This window comes from Mustela lutreola, chromosome 4 (genome assembly GCF_030435805.1).
Source record: "Mustela lutreola isolate mMusLut2 chromosome 4, mMusLut2.pri, whole genome shotgun sequence".
NCBI classification, from domain to species: Eukaryota; Metazoa; Chordata; class Mammalia; order Carnivora; family Mustelidae; genus Mustela; species Mustela lutreola.
Genome location: NC_081293.1, coordinates 53,235,837 through 53,256,755, shown reverse-complemented (window position 1 = coordinate 53,256,755; position 20,919 = coordinate 53,235,837). Strand labels below are relative to the sequence as shown.

The following is a 20,919-nucleotide window of genomic DNA, read 5'->3' as shown; positions in this document are numbered from 1 at the left end:
CTATGAAGAGTTTTAATCAATAAAGGATGCTTTACTTTGTCAAATGCTTTTTCAGCATCTATTAAGAATATCATATGAATGTTCTTTCTTTTATTAATATATTGAGTCACATTGATTTGCAGATGTTGAACCAAACTTGCAGCCCAGGAATAAATCCCACGTGGTTGTGGTGAATAATCGTTTTAGTGTATTGTTGGATCCTATTGGCTAGTATTTGAGTGAGAATTTTTGCATCCATATTCATCAAGGATATTGGTCTGTAATTCTCCTTTTTGATGGGGTCTTTGTTTGGTTTTGGGATCAAGGTAATGCTGGCCTCATAAAATGAGTTTGGAAGTTTTCCTTCCATTTCTATTTTTTGGAACAGTTTCAGAGAATAGGTATTAATTCTTCTTTAAATGTTTGGTAGCATTCCTCTGGGAACCCGTCTGGCCCTAGGCTCTTGTTTTTGGGAAATTTTTGATGACTGCTTCAATCTCCTTACTGGTTATGGATCTCTTCAGGTTTTCTATTTCTTTCTGGTTAAGTTTATATGTCCCTAGAAATGCATCTATTTCTTCCAGATTGTCAAATTTGCTGGTGTATAGTTGCTCATAATATGTTCTTATAATTGTTTGTATTTCTTTGGTGTTGGTTGTGGTCTCTGCTCTTTCATTCATGATTTTATTAATTTGGATCCTTTCTCTGTTCTTTTTGATAAGTCTGGCCAAGGGTTTATCAATTTTATTAATTCTTTCAAAGAACCAACTCCTAAGTTTGTTGATTTGTTCTACCTTACACCAGTCAGAATGGCTAAAATTAACAAGTCAGGAAATGGCAGATGTTGGTGAGGATGCAGAGAAAAGGGAACCTTCCTACACTGTTGCTGGGAATGCAAGCTGGTGCAGCCACTCTAGAAAACAGTACAGAGGTTCCTCAGAAAGTTGAAAACAGAGCTACCCTATGACTTAGCAATTGCACTGTAGTGATCTGAAGGGGCACATGCACCCACATGTTTAAAGGAGTCATGTCCACAATAGCCAAACTATGGAAAGAATCTAGATGTCCATCAATAGATGAATGGATAAAGAAGATGTGATACACACACACACACACACACACACACACACACCATGGAATACTATGCAGCCATCAAAACCCCCCAAATCTTGCCATTTGCAATGATGTAGATGGAACTAGAGAGTATTATGCTAAGCAAAATAAGTCAGTCAGAGAAACACAATTATCATATGCTCTCTCTAATATGAGGAATTTGAGAGGCAGGGCAGGGGATCGTGGGGTAAAGGGAGAGGGGAAAAAAACAAAACAAGATGGGACCAGGGAGGGAGATAAACCATAAGAGACTCTTATCTTGAAACTAACTGAGGGTTGCTGGGGGTGGGGTGGGGAGAGATAGGGTGGGTGGGTTATGGACATTGGGGAGGGTATGTGCTATGGTGAGTGCTGTGAATTGTGTAAGACTGATGATTCACAGACCTGTACCCCTGAAGCAATAATACATTATATGTTTAAAAAAAAAAAAGAACAAATGATGTACTGTATGTGACTAACATAACACAATAAAAATAATAAATAAATAAATATTTTAAGAGGGAGGAAAAATGAGCAGAGGACCTCTCACCTCTCTTCCTAGGCACTGTCTGTGGAGGTGGTGGCCATCTGTTACTGGGCATCATGGCTATCCTCAAACCTTTGGTGAAGCCTAAGATCATTAAAAAGAGGGGGGCCTGGGTGGCTCAGTGGGTTAAAGCCTCTACCTCTGGCTCGGGTTGTGATCCCAGGGTTCTGGGAGCAAGCCCCACATCAGGCTCACTGCTCAGCTGGGAGCCTGGTTCCCCTTCTCTCTCTGTCCACCTCTCTGCCTACTTGTGATCTCTGTCTGTCAAATAAATAAATAAAATCTTTAAAAAAAAAAAAAAAAGAGGACCAAGAAGTTCATCCGGCACCAGTCAGACCGATATGTCAAAATTAAGCACAACTGGCAGAAACCCAGAGGCATTGACAATAGGGTACATAGAAGATTCAAGGGCCAGATCTTGATGCCCAACATTGGTTATGGGAGCAACAAAGCACAATGTTGCCCAGTGGCTTCTGGGAGATCCTAGTCCACAATGTCAAGGAGCTTGAAGGGCAGCTGATGTGCGACAAATCTTACTGTGAGATTGTTCACAATGCCTCCTCCAAGAACCACAAAGCAATTGTGGAAAGAGCAGCCCAGATGGCAATCAGAGTCACCAATCCCAACCCCGGGCTGCACAGCAAAGAAAATGAATAGATAGCTTGTTGTGCACATCATATCTGTGTAAAACCATAAAACTACAAAAAATAAAAATAAAATAAATAAAAATGAGCAGAGGATCTGAATAAACATTTCTCCAAAGAAGACATACAAATGGTCAACAAACACATGAAAAGATGCTCAACATCATGAATCATCAAGGAAATGCTTATCATAACCACAATGAGATATTACCTAACACCTGCTAGAATGCTTATCATCAAAAAGACAAGAAATAACAAGTGTTGGTGAGGATATGGAGAAAGAGAACCCTTGTGCATTGTGGTTGGGAATGTAAATTGATGCAGCCATTATGGAAAATGGTATGGAGTTTCCTCAAAAAATTAAAACTAGAAATACCCATATGATGCAGCAATTCCACTTCTGGGTATTTATCCAAAGGAAATGAAAACACTAACTTGAAAAGATGTATGTACCCTCCTATGTTCACTGCAGCATTATTTACAGCAGCCAAAACATGAAAGCCAACTAACTATCCATCAATGGAAGAATGGATAAAGAAAATGTGTACATATATACAATGGAATATTATTTAGCCATAAAAAATGAAATATTGCCATTTGTAACAACATGAATGGACCATGAGGACACTATGCTAAGTGAAATAAGTCAGACAAAGATAAATACCATATGATTTCACTTTATGTGAAATATAAAATAAACAAAAACAGAAAAAATATACTTGAAATCAAAGAACAGATTCATGGTTGCCAGAGGCAAGAAATAGGAGTAGGTGAAATGGGTGAAGGTAGTCAAAAGGTACAAACTTCCAGTTAAAAAATAAATAAGTCAGGTAATATACAGCATGGTGACTATAATTAATAATACTCTACTGTATATTTAAAAATTGCCAAAAGAGCTATCTTAAAAGTTCTTATCAAAAGCAAAAAACTAACTGTGTAGTGACGAATGTTAAGAAGTCTTATTGTGGTGAGCATTTTGCAATATGCATAAATGTTGAATCATTATATTGTACACCCAAAACTAAATAATATGTCAATTATATCTCAGTTAAAAAAACATATTAAAAATTCTTAAGGGACACCAGGGTGGATCAGTCGGTTAAGCAGCTGTCTTCAGCTCAGGCTATAATCCCAGGGTCCTGGGATCGAGACCTACATCAGGCTCCTTGTTTGGCGGGGAGCCTGCTTCTACCTCTGCCTGCTATGCCTGCCACTCCCCCTGTTTGTGCTCTCTCTCTCTTTCTGACAATTAAATAAATAAAATCTAAAAAAAAAAAAAAAAAAGGAAAGAAAAAGAAAATTATATTTTTAAAAAACCTCGTAAAGCTCAATAATAAGAAAATAAACACCTCATTAAAAAATGGCCAAAGACCTTAATATATACCCATCAAAGAAGATATATAAATGGCACATAAGCATATGGTAAGATACTTCTCATCATATGTCATCAGGAATGTTAATAATAGGAGATACTACACATGTGTAGAAGCAGAGGTATATGAAAAATCTCCAAACCTTTCTTTCAACATTGCTGTGAACATAGAACTCCTCTAAAAAATGACATCCTTTAAAAGTAACTGATTAATACAAAATTTTTAAAATTAAAAAACCCAGATGAAATTGATTAATTCCTAAAAAGCATAAAATGTCATGAATAACAAAATAAGAAATAAAGAACATAAATATTAAGAAAATGAAATGGTAGTCAGACACCTTTTCCTGCCACAAAACTCAGGTCCTGGTTGTTTTATTGGTTGAATTTTGTCAATGTTTCAAGTCAAAATCAATTCCTATCATATATAAGTTGATAAAGAATAGCAAAGGAACAAAAGCTGCCTAATAATCTTGATTATAAAAGAGGTGACAAAAGAACATTATAGGTTATTTTATTTATTAATATAGATGCCAAGATCCAAAATAAAGTATTGGCTATTCAAATCCAAAGGTATATTAAAAAAGAATGCATTATAATCGAGTAGGATTTATCCATTGAATGCAAGGATTGTTCAATATAAAGCATATCTATCAATGTAGTTCAAAATCATTTTATTTTTTTCAACTGATGCAGAAAAATAATTTTATAAAGTCCAACACCTATGAATGAAGAAAAAGTTCATTGAAAACTAGGATTAGAAGGGATCATCCTTAATTCTATAAAAGTTTTCTAGAAAAAGTTTATAGCATATCTTATATTTAATTGACAAATTTTAAATTCAGTCCCATTAAGATAATAAATAAGACAAGGTTGACCACCACAATTAATATAAGTAAGAGAGATAGTAAGAAGACATGAGTAGTATGAGGATTGGGAGAGAAAAGGTAACCTTATCATCATTGTTGTTGGCAGATGATATGATAATCATATTCAAGGGAAAAAATAGATTACACAATCTATTAGAATCAATAAAAGTGATAGTCATATATAAATTTAACCTAAAAAACAATAGTATACACTAAAGTCTAAAATATCAAAATCAATAGCATACATTAAAAAATGCCAGTAATAACCAATGAGAAAGTATAATTAAAATAAGATACTTTATGGTAGCAATGGTATCTATTAAGTTCTTATTAACTACTTAAACAGACTCATTGCAAAAAATGTTAAACTTTGATAAAGCACACAGAAAATGATCTGAAGATATGGAAAGGCCTTCCATATACTTGAATAGAATAGAATTTAATAACAAAGATGTTAATCATCCCTAAAATGAAAGTTCAATAGGGTCCAAATAAAAATTTCAAATGGATTGTTTATGTACTTGATAAACATTATAAAATCTATATAGTTAAATAAAGGTCCATGAATAGGTAAGTCAGGTATAAAAAGGCAAATAAATGGAAGAAACTGACATACCAGATATTAAGGCATACTACAACACTACAGCATACAATATTTTAAGATCAGACCAGTAGATAGATTAAAAAGCTTAGAGACATATACCTTGAATTAAAACAGAAAAGACAGTTGTTTAATAGATAATTTTGAGAAAACTAGATTCCTATAATGAAGAAAAATAGAACTAGATGCCTACTTAGCATCATTTTCAAAATGGAATCCAAATAAACATAAAACAAAGATTATAGAATTAGAAGAAATGTGACTTGAGGCAAGAAGAATTATTCAAACAAAACTTCAAAGACATAAAATTACAAGGATATAGGAGAGTTGAACATATAACCAACTAATTTGACCTAACCAAAATTCTACAGGACACTCAACAGCAGCAGAATGAATACACGTTCCTTTCAAGTGAATATGGAATATTTATCAAGATAGATCAACAATGAATCTTGGAACATTGAAAAAATAAAATAAAATATTTAAAAAGAAGATCACATCCTGGACCATAGGACAAGTCAAAATAAATTTAAATGGATTCAAATCATACAAAGTGTCTTTTCTAGCCACAGTGAAATTAAACTGCTTAAGTGTCTGCCTTCAGCTCAGGTCATGATCCCAAGGTCCTGGGATCGAGCCCCACATCAGACTCCCTGCTCAGTGGGGAGTCTGCTTCTTTTTTAGTCTCTGCCTCTGTTCCTCCCCCTGTTTATGTGATCTCTCTCTCTTTCTCTCAAATAAATAAATAAATAAAATATTTTTTAATAAAAGATGTCTGGAAAAATCCCCATTTATTTAGAAAATTAAAAGTGTATAAAATTAAGTCAGGAAACAACAGATGTTGACAAGGATGCAGAGAAAGGGGAACCCTCTCACACTGTTGGTAGGAATGCAAGCTGGCACAGCCAATCTGGAAAACAGTAGGAGGTTCCTCAAAAAGTTGAAAATAGAGTTACCCTATGACTGAGCAATTGTACTACTAGGTATTTAACCCAAAGATATAAATGTAATGATCCTTGATCCAAAGAGGCATCTGCACCCTAATGTTTATAGCAGCAATGCCCACAATAGTCAAACTATGGAAAGAGCCCAGATGTCCATCAACAGATGAATGGACACACACACACACCCTGGAATATTACTGCCATCAAAAAAAAAAAAAAAGAATTATTAAAAAAAAAAAAAAGAAATCTTGCCATTTGCAATGATGTGGATAGAACTAGAGGGTATTATGCTAAGCAAAATAAGTCAATCAGAGAAAGAAAATTATGATTTCAATTATGTGGTATTTAAGAAACAAAACAGAGGAGCATAGGGGAAGGGAGGGAAAAGTAAAACAAGAGGAAATCAGAGAGGGAGACAAACCATAAGATGCTCCTAATCATGGGAAACAAACTGAGGGTTGTTGGAGGGGCAGAGGGTAGGAGGATGGGGGTAACTGGGCGATGGACCTTAAAGAGGGCATGTGATGTAATAAGCACTGGATGTTATATAAGACTGATGAATGAATGAACTCTGTCTCTGAAACTCATAGTATGTTAATAAATTGAATTTAAATAATTTTTTAAAATAGAAAATAAAGAAAATTAAAAGCATACTGCTAAATAACTCATGGTCCTTGCAGTTCAACTCCTAAATATTTTATCCAGAAGAAATGAAAGGGTATATCCATAAAAATACGTGTAGACAAATATCCATAGCAGCTTTATTTCAGTAGTCCCAAATTAGAAACACCCCAAATATCTATCAACAGGTGAATAGATAAACACGTTGTGGTATCTTCATATAATGGGATACTATTTAGCAATAAAAAGGGATGAACTATTAATATAGACAACAGCATGTTTTATACTCAAAACAGTCATGCTTGGTGGAAAAATAAAACATACTATATGATCCTATTTAACCCTAGAAGTTCTAGAAAATGGTGGAAATTTTCTAGAATTCTAAAATTTTAGACATGCAAACTAATTGATGGTGACAGAGAGATGCTTGAGTTGTCTGGAAATGGAAGCCAGAGAAAGAGATTCAAATGGGCACAAGGAGAGTTTAGGAGATTTTGGATATGTTTATTAACTTGATTGGGTTGATGTTTTCATGGTTGTGTTCAGATGTCAAACATATCAATTTGTATGTGTTAAATATGTGCAGTTTATGAAATGTCAACTGTACTTCATCTGTTAGATGCACACAAAATAACAATATGCAATAACATATAAACAAAATAACATATACAAGAAACACATAAACAAAAATACATATTAAACAGATTAGAGGAAACTTCAGTAGCACCGCTTGCGGGGTACAGGTCTGTGAATCGCCAGGTTTACACGCTTCACAGCACTCACCAAGGCACATACCCTCCCCAATGTCCATAACCCCACCCCCCTTCTCCCAACCCCCCTCCCCCCAGCAGCCCTCGGTTTGTTTTGTGAGATTAAGAGTCACTTATGGTTTGTCTCCCTCCCAATCCCAGTCAGAATGGCTAAAATCAACAAGTCAGGAAATGACAGATGTTGGCGAGGATGCGGAGAAAGGGGAACCCTCCTACACTGTTGGTGGGAATGCAAGCTGGTGCAGCCACTCTGGAAAACAGCATGGAGGTTCCTCAAAATGTTGAAAATAGAACTGCCCTATGACCCAGCAATTGCACTACTGGGTATTTACCCTAAAGATACAAACGTAGTGGTCCAAAGGGGCACGTGCACCCGAATGTTTATAGCAGCAATGTCCACAATAGCCAAACTATGGGAAGAACCTAGATGTCCATCAACAGATGAATGGATCAAGAAGATGTGGTATATATACACAATGGAATACTATGCAGCCATCAAAATAAATGAAATCTTGCCATTTGCGACAACATGGATGGAACTAGAGCGTATCATGCTTAGCGAAATAAGTCAAGCAGAGAAAAACAACTATCATATGATCTCCCTAATATGAGGAAGTGGTGATGCAACATGGGGGCTTAAGTGGGTAGGAGAAGAATAAATTGAACATACTTTTGAACATGAAAAAAAAAAACAGATTAGAATGATCAATTTCCTAAAATGGAGGAAAGGAGAATGATAAGAACAGGGGAAAAGGGGAGTGTGTGTGTGTGTGTGTGTGTGTGTGTGTGTATGCACGTGCGCATGTGCGAGTGCACACACGCACACACGTGTATAAATACATAAATAAACTTAAGAATCACAAGAGAAGTGGTGGTGCCTGGGCAGTACAGTCAGTTAAGTGTTGGACTCTTGATTTTAGCTAAGGTCGTGATCTCAGGTTGTAAGATCAAGCCCCAGATCCAGCTCCATGCCTGGTGTGGAGTCTGCTTGAGATTTTCTCTCCTTTTCTCTCTGCCCCTCCTGCTCATACTCTCTCTCTCTCTCTCTCTCTCTCTCTCAAATAAATAAATCTTAGAAAAAGAAAAAGAATCACAAGAGAGGGATTGAGAGTGTTAGAAAAGAAAGTGAGGGGAAAATGAAAGAAATTTACTCTGTTACAATCATACCACTCTTATTGGACACAGAAACAGTAAATTCTCTAAGATTAAAAAACCTGAATGGCAGCAATAGCTTCAGACTTCCAGTCATATGAATGAGGAATTATTAAAAGGAGTCTTTCCTGGTATCTCTGGGATAACCCAAAACTCCATCTACTGAATCATTTGACGATTATTTACTACCTACTATGTGCCAGGCCCTATTCATAAGGCCAATAATTGTTTCAATAGCCACTCATCATCTCCATTTCCTGGTCCTACCTGCTGGGGTTTCCGCCTTCATTGCTGTTGCAGAGGAACCATTAGTGATTCCCCAAGGACCTAAACTGTGTTCATCTACTTTCCCTCCTTCTTCAATGTACTCAAAAGGACCAGTGCTCCTCTGCTTTATTACTTGTGCCTGAAGCGTTCGTGCCTGAAGTTGTTTGAAGCCTTCATGAAATGCCATTTCCATTCGAATATCATTGTTTTGAATTTCATAGTACAAACCTGAAGAAAGAAAGATGTTGAAATAAATGTGACTGTTTTTTCCACCATCATAAACTGAAGAACTGCAACATTTCACTTCTATTTTCCTAATTTTACCAAAGTTTAAGAACTATATGATAAGCCATTAAAGAATGAAAAGAGAAAGGGAGAACCTTATAATGGAAGAAAACACATTCATATCACAGGAAAATACCATACCAAGTAAAGTCCAGGCTACAACATTAGTTGGTTCCAAGCAAGTAGCATCCTCAAAGAAAATTTCTGCCTGCTCATACTTCTCCATAAGGACAGCCAGGACACCACACAGCAACAAGCTGAGAAGAGACCACCAACATGATTCACAGCATGGTCCCATGTCACAGTCATGGAACCAAGACAATTTCATATAGAAGCTTATGTACTCCTACTCATCCTTCATCTCCCTTCCACCCATACCTTTGGATATGATTCTGGTTGAGGGAAAGGGCTTTCCGAAAACACTCTTGTGCTTTGATGTTATCCTCAGTTAGGAGGCAGAAGGCACCATAGTCCAGCCAGTGTTCCAGGTTCTGGGGCTCACGGACCAACCTCTATCACATGAAGCACCAGGAGGACCAAAGTTATTGTAATACAATGTCATATTTTTTATGCCCATAAAACCATAAATACTCTAAGTTGTATGAAAGCAGAAACTGTCATATTTTAAAATTTTACTGCTGAATTCTGCATATCTAGCACAGACACTATTCTGGCTCATAGTATGTGGTGAATACATACTTATTGGAATAATTTTTAAATTAAATCTTCAAGTCATTGCTTCTTATTCACCATAAACTCCTCTAATTATTTAGGAACATAGATTCATTTTATAGTTCATTTTAAAGATTCACATATAATAATTCTGTCATGGTCTTGAGATGGCAAATATAAGTTTAAGTACAAATATATAAAAAAAGCATTTCATAATGAGTAACTATAAAACATTGCTAAAAGAAATTAAAGATGACATAAACAAATGGAAACACATCTCATGTATATGGATTGACATTAAAATGTCAATACTGCCCAAAGCAATTTACAGATTCCATACAATCTCTATCAAAATCTTAATAATTTTTGTAGCAATAGGAAAAAACACTCTAAAATTTAAATGGATTCTCAAGGGACCCTGAATAGCCAAAACAATCTTGAAAAAGAACAAAACCGGAGAACTCATACTTGGCCTAAATGTGCCCATAAAACGACACAGGGTTGCAGATTGGATAAAATGACAGGACCCATCCATATGTTGTCTACAAGAGACCCATTTTGAACCTAAGGATACATCCAGACTGAAAGTGAAGGGATGGAGAAGCATCTTTCATGCCAATGAGCCTCAAAAGAAGATCGGGGTAGTGATTCTCATATCAGATAAATTAGATTTTAAACTAAAGGCTGTAGTCAGAGATACAGAAGGACACTACATAATTCTTAAATCCACCAAGAAGATCTAACAATTGTAAATATTTATGCCCCCAATATGGGAGCAGCCAATTACATAAGAAAACTGTTAATCAAGATAAAGAGTCATATTGATCTGAATACATTAATAGTAGGAGATCTTAACATGCCACTCTCAGTAATAGATCATCCAAGCAGAAAATCAATAAGGAATCAAGAGCATTGAATGACACATTGGACCAGATGGACCTCATAGATATATACAGAACATTCCACTCTAAAACAACAGAATACTCATTCTTCTCGAGTGCACGTGGAACCTTCTCCAGAATAGACCACATACTGAGTCACAAATCAGGGCTCAACTGATACCAGAAGATTGAGATTATTCCTGCATATTGTCAGATCACAATGCTTTGAAACTGGAGCTCAACCACAAGGAAGGGTTTGGAAAGAATTCAAACACCTGGAAGCTAAAGACCACCTTGCTTAAGAATGCATTCTTGGATCAACCAGGAAATCAAAGAACTTAAACAATTCATGGAAACCAATGAGAATGAAGACACTTCAGTCCAAAATCTACGGGATACAGCAAAAGCGGTACTAAGGGGGAAATACATAGCCATCCAAGCCTCCCTTTAAAATAATGGAAAAATCCAGAATACACGAGCTGTCTCTACACCTTAAAGAACTGGAGAATCAACAACAAATTAAGCCAACTCCACCACAAGAAGGGAAATAATCAAGATTAGAGCAGAGATCAGTGAGATAGAAACTAGAGATACAGTAGAACGCATCAAAGAAACTAGAAGTTGGTTTTTTGAAAGAATCAATAAGATCGATAAACCATTAGCCAAACTAATCCAAAAGAAAAGAGAGAAGGCCCAAATTAATAAAATTATGAATGAAAAGGGAGAGATCATAACTAACACCAAGGCAATAGAAACAATCATCAAAATTATTATCAACAATTACATGCCAATAAGTTAAGCAACCTAGATGAAATGGATGCATTCCTGGAAAACTATAAACTTCCAAAATTGAACCAGGAAGAAATTGACAACCTGAATAGACCAATATCTAGTAATGAGCTAGAAGGAGTGATCAAAAACCTCCCAAAAAACAAGAGCCCAGGACCTGATGGATTCCCCAGGGAATTCTACCAAACTTTCAAAGAAGAAATAACACCTATTCTCCTGAAGCTGTTTCAAAAAATTGAAGCAGAAGGAAAATTTTCAGACTCTTTTTATGAAGCCAGCATTACCCTGATCCCCAAACCAAGCAAAGACCCCACCGAAAAGGAGAATTTGACCAAAATCACTGATGTGTATGGATGCTAAGATTCTCAACAAGACCCTAGCAAATAGGATCCAACAGCACATTAAAAAAATGATCCAACAGCACATTGAAAAGATGATCCACCATGACCAGGTGGGATTCATCCCTGGGTTGCAATGATGGTTCAACATTCGCAAATCGATCAATGTGATAGAACAAATCAATAAGAGAAGAGAGAATAACCACATGGTCCCCTCAATTGATGCAGAAAAAGCATTTGATAAAACCCAGCATCCATTCCTGGCTAAAACACTTCAAAGTATAGGGATAGAGGGAACATTTCTGAACTTCATAAAATCTATCTATGAAAAACCCACAGCAAATTATCATCCTCAATGGGAAAAAGCTCACAGCCTTCCCGTTGAGATCAGGAACACGACAAGGATGCCTACTCTCACCACTCTTGTTCAACATAGTATTAGAAGTTCTAGCAACAGCAATCAGACAACAAAGAGAAATTAAAGGTATCCAAATTGGCAGTTAAGAAGTCAAACTCTCTCTCTTCGCATATGACATGATACTTTATATGGAAAACCCAAAAGACTCCACCCCCAAACTATTAGAACTCATACAGCAATTCAGTAATGTGGCAGGATACAAAGTCAATGTACAGAAATCAGTGGCTTTCTTATGCACTAACAATGAAAACACAGAAAGGGAAATTAGAGAATTGATTCCATTTACTATAGCACCAAGAACCATAAGATACCTGGAAATAAACCTAACCAAAGAGGTAAAGGATCTGTACTCGAGGAACTACAGAACACTCATGAAAGAAATCAAAGAAGACACAAAAAGATGGAAGAGCATTCCATGCTCCTGGACTGGAAGAATAAACATTGTTAAAATGTCTATACTGCCTAGAGCAATCTATACTTTTAATGCCATTCTAATAAAAATGAGCTGGAGCAAACAATCCTAAAATTTGTATGGAATTAGAAGAGACCCTGAATACCTAAGGAAATGTTGAAAAAGAAAAACAAAACTGGCAGCATCACGTTGCCTGATTTCAAGCTTTACTACAAAGCTGTGATCATCAAGACAGCATGGTACTGGCATAAAAACAGACACCAGGTTTCCAAACTTAAAAAGTTATGTAATCTGTGTGGTGCTAGTATCAAGATAAATATATAGAACAATGGAATAGAATAGAGAGCCCTCACATATATGGTCAAATGATTTTTGACAAAGAGACCAAGACCATTCAATATATAAGGACAGTCTTTTCAGCAAATGGTGCTAGGAAACCTGGATATCCACATATACATGTAAAAAATGAAGTTGGACCCCAACTTAATGCCATATACAAAAAATAACTCAAAATAGATCAAAGACCTAGATGTAGGACCTAGAACTATAACATGACTCTGGATATCACAATAATTTCTTGGATATGATACCAAAGGCACAGTTAACAAAAGAAAAAAAAAGACAAATTGGACTTCATCAAAAACCTTTAAAAAAAAACTTTTGTACATCAAAAGAAACTCAATGGAGTAAAGAGGTAATTCACAGAATGGGAGAAAATATTTGCAAATCATATACCTGTAACTGGTAAGAATATTCAGAATATGTAAAGAACTACTAAAACTCAACAACAAAAATTAAACAAAAGTGACTCAAAAGTGGGCAAAGGACTTAAACAGACATTTCTCTAGAGATCTAAAAATGGCCAAAATGCATGGGAATACCACTAAGATTATACTTTTTTAAGGTAAATACCCAGGAGTAGAAACTGCCAAACTATTTTCCAGGGTTGCTTCATCATTACGCATTTCCTCCAGCAAAGTATGAGGGTTCCAGTTGTTTTGTATCCCCACCAGCACCTCTTATTGTCACCATTTTTCATTTTAGTTATTCTAATGTATTGTAGTGGCACTTTATTGTGATTTGAATTTGCATTCCCTAATGGCTAATGATGTTGAACTTCTTTCCATGTTCTCATTTATCATATTTATGTCCTCTTTAGTGAAATATCTTTGCAAATCTTTTGCCCATTTTTATTTAGTCACTTTTCTACTGTTAAATTTTGGGAGTTCTTAATATTCTGGATACAAATCTTTTGTCAGATATATGTTTTGCAGATATTTTTTCCCAATATCTACCTTTCTTTTCTTTCTCTTAATACTACCTTTTACAAAGCACACATTTTAATTTTGATGAACTTCCATTTATCCTATTTTTCTTTTATGGATCATGCTTTTGCATCATGTCCAAAACTCCAGGTCATGAAGACTTTCTTCTTTGTTTTTTTTTCTAAAATTTTTACAGTTTTATGTTTTACATTCAGATCTATGGTTCATTTTAAGTTGAATTTTTTTTTTTTTTTAAGTAGGCTCCACACCCAGCCTAGAGCCCAGTGTTGGGCTTGAATTCACAACACTGAGATCAAGACCTGACCGAGAGCAAGAGTTGGATGCTCTACCACTTGAGCCACCAAGGTGCCTCTTCTTCTTCTTTTTTTTTTTTTTAAAGATTTTATTTATTTATTTGACAGACAGAGATCACAAGTAGGCAGAGAGGCAGGCAGAGAGAGAGAGGAGGAAGCAGTTTCCCCTCTAAGCAGAGAGAGCCCGATGTGGGGCTCGATCCCAGGTGCCTGGGATCATGACCTGAGCAGAAGGCAGAGGCTTTAACCCACTGAGCCACCCAGGTGCTCCACCAAAGTGCCTCTTAAGTTGATTTTTTTATACAATGTTTGAGGCTTAAGTCAAAGTTTATTTTTTGCATATGGATGATCAACAGTTCTAATACCATTTTTTTTTAAAGACTGTCTTTTCTCTATTGAATTTCCTTACACCTCTGTCAAAAATATAATGGCCACGGTCGCCAAACTGTGGAAAGAACCAAGATGCCCTTCAACGGACGAATGGATAAGGAAGATGTGGTCCATATGCACTATGCGGTATTATGCCTCTATCTGAAAGGATGAATACCCAACTTTTGTAGCAATATGGACGGGACTGGAAGAGATTATGCTGAGTGAAATAAGTCAAGCAGAGAGAGTCAATTATCATATGGTTTCACTTATTTGTGGAGCATAGCAAATAACATGGAGGACATGGGGAGATGGAGAGGAGAAGGGAGTTGAGGGAAATTGGAAGGGAAGGTGAACCATGAGAGACTATGGACTCAAAAAACAACCTGAGGGTCTTGAAGGGTCGGGAGGTGGGAGGTTGGGGTAACCAGGTGGTGGGTGTTAGGGAGGGCACATATTGCATGGAGCACTGGGTGTGTTGCAAAAACAATGAATACTGTTACGCTGAAAAAAAATTTAAAAAAATAATAATAAAAATAAAAATATAGGGACGCCTGGGTGGCTCAGTTGGTTAAGCAGCTGCCTTCGGCTCAGGTCATGATCCCAGCGTCCTGGGATCGAGTCCCACATCGGGCTCCTTGCTCGGCAGGGAGCCTGCTTCTCCCTCTGCCTCTGCCTGCCATTCTGTCTGCCTGTGCTTGCTCTCTCCCCATCTCTCTCTGATAAATTAAAAAAAAAAAAAAAAAAATTAAAAAAAAAAATAAAAATATAATGTCCTTATTTGTGTGGATCTATTTTTAGGTTCTATTTTATTGATTTATGTGTCTATCCTTTCATCAGTCCTGTTGGGTTTTAAATAATTAAAAACTATTTGTTATATCCATATTATACAAATAATAGTAACAATTACCACTGGCAAGACATTTAATTACCTCTTCATAATACACTGCTGCCATTTCAAAGTTCTCATTGACTTCTGCTTCAAATGCAAAGAGTCGAAGCTGTTCACTGCTTGTATAGATAGTTGAAACAGCACCTTGGATATCATCTGGCATGGTCTTGTCATCAAGATATTAAACAAAACAAAACAATTACAAGTAGAGAGTCTTATAAGAATAAACTAGACGTGAGAACCCAGTTATAAGGTTGAAAATGATATTAGGGTTTTTTACAGCCTTGTCGATATATTAAGAGAGTGAGAGTGAACCAAGAGAGAAATATCAAGGGTGAAAGAGAAGCTCAGGTGTCTGAATACCAACAACCTAAGCTCATAGAAGTGAGTAAAAATTAATTTGGGCTCCTCAACCCTCAGGGCAGTCAAAAATCTCTAAGTAAGCTTCCTTTGACCTCAAATAGCTTACATTTTCTCTAGTGTACGTGAAAAATATTATCATTTTTAGGTGCCATTATATGAAAAAGGTTGGCAAACACTAGCTAGAGTCTTCAAACATTGAAAAAACAGGAGATAAGGGTAACACTTTGGAAGTTGCTTCTGTACTTTTAGTGAGATATTTAAACATATCCCCAAAAGGAAACATCTTAGAAATCGCCAGAATGTAGGAGAAAACCCCCCAAAATATTATTCTCTATATACCCACTTAGGAAAGCAGTTCTGGTATAGTAAGTAATCTCCTGGATCAGAAGATATTGTCAAGGCAGACCTCCCCAAATTCTTTAATTAGAAGTAAAAATATTTTCAGTGACATTAACAAGTAGAGTTGCTAAGGGATGTAGAGAGTAAAGCTAAATTTAAGATGGGCCAAAGAGAGTTCCTGATCATGGAATAATGCTTCTGTTTTTGTTATTTTTAACTTTGATGATCTTGACCTCCAAATCCCTCCAGCAACACACTTCTTTGCAAACCAGAAATACTCTTATCTCTAACATTCCACTCCCAGAATCTACTTTACAAGCCTTCAGTCTTTTGGTCACTTAATCCCCTGAAAACTGCTCTTTGACTTTATTTCCTTCATTTCCAATATGCCTATGTTTCCCAAGTGGGTAAGCTTGGACCTCTGATCATCCATTCATACTATTCTCTCGCCAGCACACTCAGGTCCCAGGCATCCTTGTCCTTCTTCTGCACTTGGTCTGAAGATTCCCCAATTAAAACAACCCTGCTATCTGACTTCTTAAGTCTTAGACAAGAGCTGCTAATAGGTCCTTAGGAAAACTGCGTACACAAAGAAATCTCTGGGCTGCCACAGATTCTTTGGCATTCAGCCTTAGCTGAAAACCTTTCATACTCTCTGCAATCTATGTAGTTGTCCTTGTTCAACAACAAATTCCATAATGCTATCATGCAGTACCTAAATATTCTTCTCTTTCTTCATGTTTTTTTCTTATTTTTTATTTATTATTATTGTTTTTTTAAGATTTTATTTTTATTATTTATTTGACAGAGAGAGAGATCACAAATAGGCAGAGAGGCAGGCAGAGAGAGAAGGGGAAGCAGGCTCCCCACTGAGCAGAGAGCCTGATGCGGGGCTCGAACCCAGGACCCTGAGATCATGACCTGAGCTGAAGGCAGAGGCTTAACGTACTGAGCCACACAGGCGCCCCTTCTTCATGTTCTTTATTCAAATGTTATTTCCTTCACGGTCCGCAAAGACATTACTTCACAAAGGAAATGGAAATCATTAGGCCAGAAATCCCTCAACTAATGAACTCCACACTGAAAGAATTTATTTCTGCATCCATTGTATATCCTTCCTTTCAGTCTGAGGAAGAAGCATCACATCCTTCTCTGTTCTTGATCCTTTCCTACCTGTATATACCCTGGGCTTTGCCATCAATTATTCTCTCTTTCCTTCTATTTTCAATTTGTTCCCATCTGCTGACTCCTTTTCCCAAACCTATGGATATGCTAAAGACATCTCCAGCTTAAAAAATCTCTATCATTTCTAGCTACTACTTTCCCCTCCCTTCCTTTCATCTTCCAACTTATTGAATTTATATTCACTTGCTTCTTAATCACTCATTTACTCCATAGTTCATTATAATTTGAATCTACTCCATTACTCACTGATATTGCTATGTGAAAGTTAATAACCTCTTTATTTTCAGATTCAATGAAAACTTTTCAAATTTTGTTTTTCTTTTTTCCCCCAGTTTATTGAGATATAATTGACATACCTCACTGTGTAAGTTTAAGGCATAGAGCATAATGGTTTGAAAGACACATTCTATAAAATAATTACCACAATAAGTTTAGTTAGTATCCATCATCTCAAATGGACATAATAAAAAGAAAAAGAAAAAAAGAAAAATTTTTTCTTGTGATAAAAACTCTTAAGATTTACTCCCTTAACTTTCACATATATCATTCAACAGTGTTAGCTTTAGTCATCATGCTGTACATTACATCACTAGTACTAGTTTATCTTGTAATTTGAAGTTTATACCTTTTGATGACCTTGTTCCAATTCTCCTTCCCCATGAACTCCTAGGGATATTTGACATTGTTGACTATTTTTTCTTCTTAAAATTATCTCCCCTTAGCTTCTGTGATACCACTGTCTTCTGGCTTTTACCTTTTTAACAATTCACTTATCTCCTTCCATTAATTACTTTTTTTAATTAAAGATTTTTATTTACTTACTTGACATAGAGAGACACAGCGAGAGAGGGAACACAAGCAGGGGGAGTGGGAGAGGGAAGAAGCAGGCTTCCCGCTGAGCAGGGAGCCTGATGCGGGGCTCAATCTCAGGACCCTGGGATCATGACTCGCCGCCACCCAAGCACCCCTCCTTCCATTCATTCTTTTACTCACCCATCCCTTAAATGCTGCTGCTTGATAGGGTTCCACTGACAGCTCACTTCTCTCTCGACTCATGTTTTTCTCAGCAGCTTAATTTTTTTTTTTTTTTTTTTTTTAAAGATTTTATTTATTTATTTGACAGAGAGAAATCACAAGTAGGCAGAGAGGCAGGCAGAGAGAGAGAGAGAGGAGGAAGCAGGCTCCCTGCTGAGCAGTGAGCCCGATGCGGGACTCGATCCCAGGACCCTGAGATCATGACCTGAGCCGAAGGCAGCGGCTTAACCACTGAGCCACCCAGGCGCCCCTCTCAGCAGCTTAATTTATGATCATATTTTAACTAGTATCTAAGGCATATCTTTTGTTGCACTTCACAGATACTGTTTTTTTTTTTTTTTTTTTTTTTTGTCTTTTGGTTGTTTTTTTGTCTGTTTTTACAAATTGAAGATTTGTGGTAATTGTGTCAAACAAATCTATTGTGCCATTTTCTAATGGGATTTGCTCACTTTGTGCCTCTGTGTCACATTTGGGTAATTGTCACAATAATTCAAGCTTTTTCATTGTTAAATATATTTGTTACAGTGATCTGTGATCTGTCGTTAGAATTCGCTGAAAACTCAGATGATGGTCAGGATTTTTTAGCAATACAGTATTTTTTTTTTTAAGATTTTATTTATTTATTTGACAGAGAGAGATCACAAGTAGGTAGAGAGGCAGGCAGAGAGAGAGAGGAGGAGGAAACAGGCTCCCTGCCGAGCAGAGAGCCCGATGCGGGACTCGATCCCAGGACCCTGAGATCATGACCTGAGCCGAAGGCAGCGGTTAACCCACTGAGCCACCCAGGCGCCCAACAGTATTTTTTTTTTTAACTAAGATACATACATTGTTTTTCTAGACATAACGCTATTGCATACATAATAGTCTCCAGTATAGTGTAAACATTTATATGCACTGGGAAACCAAAAAATTCATTTGACTTGCTTTATTGTGGTGGTCTGGAACCAAACTTGTCGATATCTCCAAGTAATGCCTGTATATACTCATGGCTCCCCAAATCTTCTCTCCAGCTCAGATCTCTCTCTTGAGAAAAACCCCACAAGAACCAATGTTCAAAAGTGATTTCAACAATCACCTGCCTCCTACCAAATTCACTTGTGTTGTATTTCCTGTTCAGGTTAATGGTACTATAAGCTACCCCATCATTGAACCTTAAACTTAAGAATCTTTGACCCCTTTATTACCAAATAATAACTGGTTAACACCACCAGTTTCATCACACCTAACCCATATGACATACTGCCATCAGAGTGTTTTTCATAAAATGTAGATCTGATCATATTATTCCACTTATAATGTAATTAAATTTATTGCTTCCAAATGCTAATAAGGGAAAAAGTCAAAACTTCTTTGTGTAGCATATAAGGCTTCCATCCACATTCTCAATTCCCCTACTAGGAACTGATCTCCACTTCATCCTCTGTTCCTAAATGATAGGCAGTTTCTGTATATGCCATACTTCCAATCTTCCAAGCTTTTGTGATGTTCCCTATGACTCAAATGCTCTGAAACATCCACCTGGAAAATTTTTAGTCTTCAAGTTCAAGGCACAGCTCTTCCGTGAATCCTTTCCTGACACCTTTCTCAGGGTGAAGCTGACCACTCTTTAGGCATCCCCAAACTTGCTCTCCCATGGACATGTCCCTATCATAGCACTTACCTCACCCTACTGCGCTTATTTGTATTTGATGTCTCTCTTCTCTACTAGACAGGGATTCCTTGACAGCACAAGGCAATAGTAATTACTATCTCATGCTCAATTCTCAAAGCAATTTGTCTAAATCATCTGTGCTCAAGGTAGAATTGTTTTCTTAATCCTAGGATATCGGACACTCCTCACCTTCCCCCTCCAGAAAGACAAGGTGAAAGAAAAAGTAATAGTGATAGAGAAGAAAGCAACTGTAAAGGGAAAAACAAACAGAGGGTTTGAGGAACCATGGCTGCTTAGAGACGACCAAGGGGACAAAAAGACTTGGATTTTCGCCATTGTTTTCAAATAAACCACAATTATATACATTTTAAAATGAGCAAATGAAGACAATATGCAAGCTGTGCAAATATATATAGAAAGAGACAAATGGGAGAAGAGAAGGCTAACAGTCAAGTAGAAAAGGCATGTTTGGGGGCACCTGAGTGGCTCAGTGGGTTAAGCATGCAACCTTTGATTTAGGCTCAGGTCATCACCTCAGGGTTGTGAGATCAAGCTCTGAATGGGGGCTTCACAATGGGCAGGGAGCCTGCTTGGGACTCTCTCTCTCTCTCTCCCTCTCCTTCTGCCCTACTCACTGCCCTCTCAAAAAGGAAAGAAAAGGCACGTTTGAACTGTCATTGTCATTCAGGTATAATATCTGAAAGCTCATAATGTTTCTTAGTTTTGATTGCCAATCATGGAGAGCAAACTGAAAATTGTGCACACTCACAGAATGAATAAAATGATGATTTTTGTTTTATAATTTAATTAGCTGACTTTATATATTTCTTTTATCCATCACATTTAAGACAGT

The 20,919-nt window shown here is 36.8% G+C and overlaps 1 protein-coding gene and 1 pseudogene across 12 annotated transcripts in view; one reads left to right on the top strand and one right to left on the bottom strand.

Annotated features, from left to right (window-relative positions):
- The window catches only part of CFAP70 (cilia and flagella associated protein 70), a 109,653-nt gene that overhangs the window by 28,103 nt on the left and 60,631 nt on the right, over positions 1 to 20,919 (bottom strand). For 11 of the 12 annotated variants that reach the window (XM_059169937.1, XM_059169936.1, XM_059169933.1 and 8 more), the window contains 4 exons: positions 15,534 to 15,659; positions 9,522 to 9,655; positions 9,285 to 9,400; positions 8,859 to 9,086 (listed from right to left, as the gene is read on the bottom strand). In XM_059169937.1, the coding sequence (XP_059025920.1) occupies positions 8,859 to 9,086; positions 9,285 to 9,400; positions 9,522 to 9,655; positions 15,534 to 15,659 (604 nt within the window). The remainder of the gene's footprint in view (positions 1 to 8,858; positions 9,087 to 9,284; positions 9,401 to 9,521; positions 9,656 to 15,533; positions 15,660 to 20,919) is intronic. The other variant, XM_059169935.1, reaches the window with a different exon arrangement.
- LOC131828834 (large ribosomal subunit protein eL32-like) lies at positions 1,675 to 2,275 on the top strand (annotated as a pseudogene).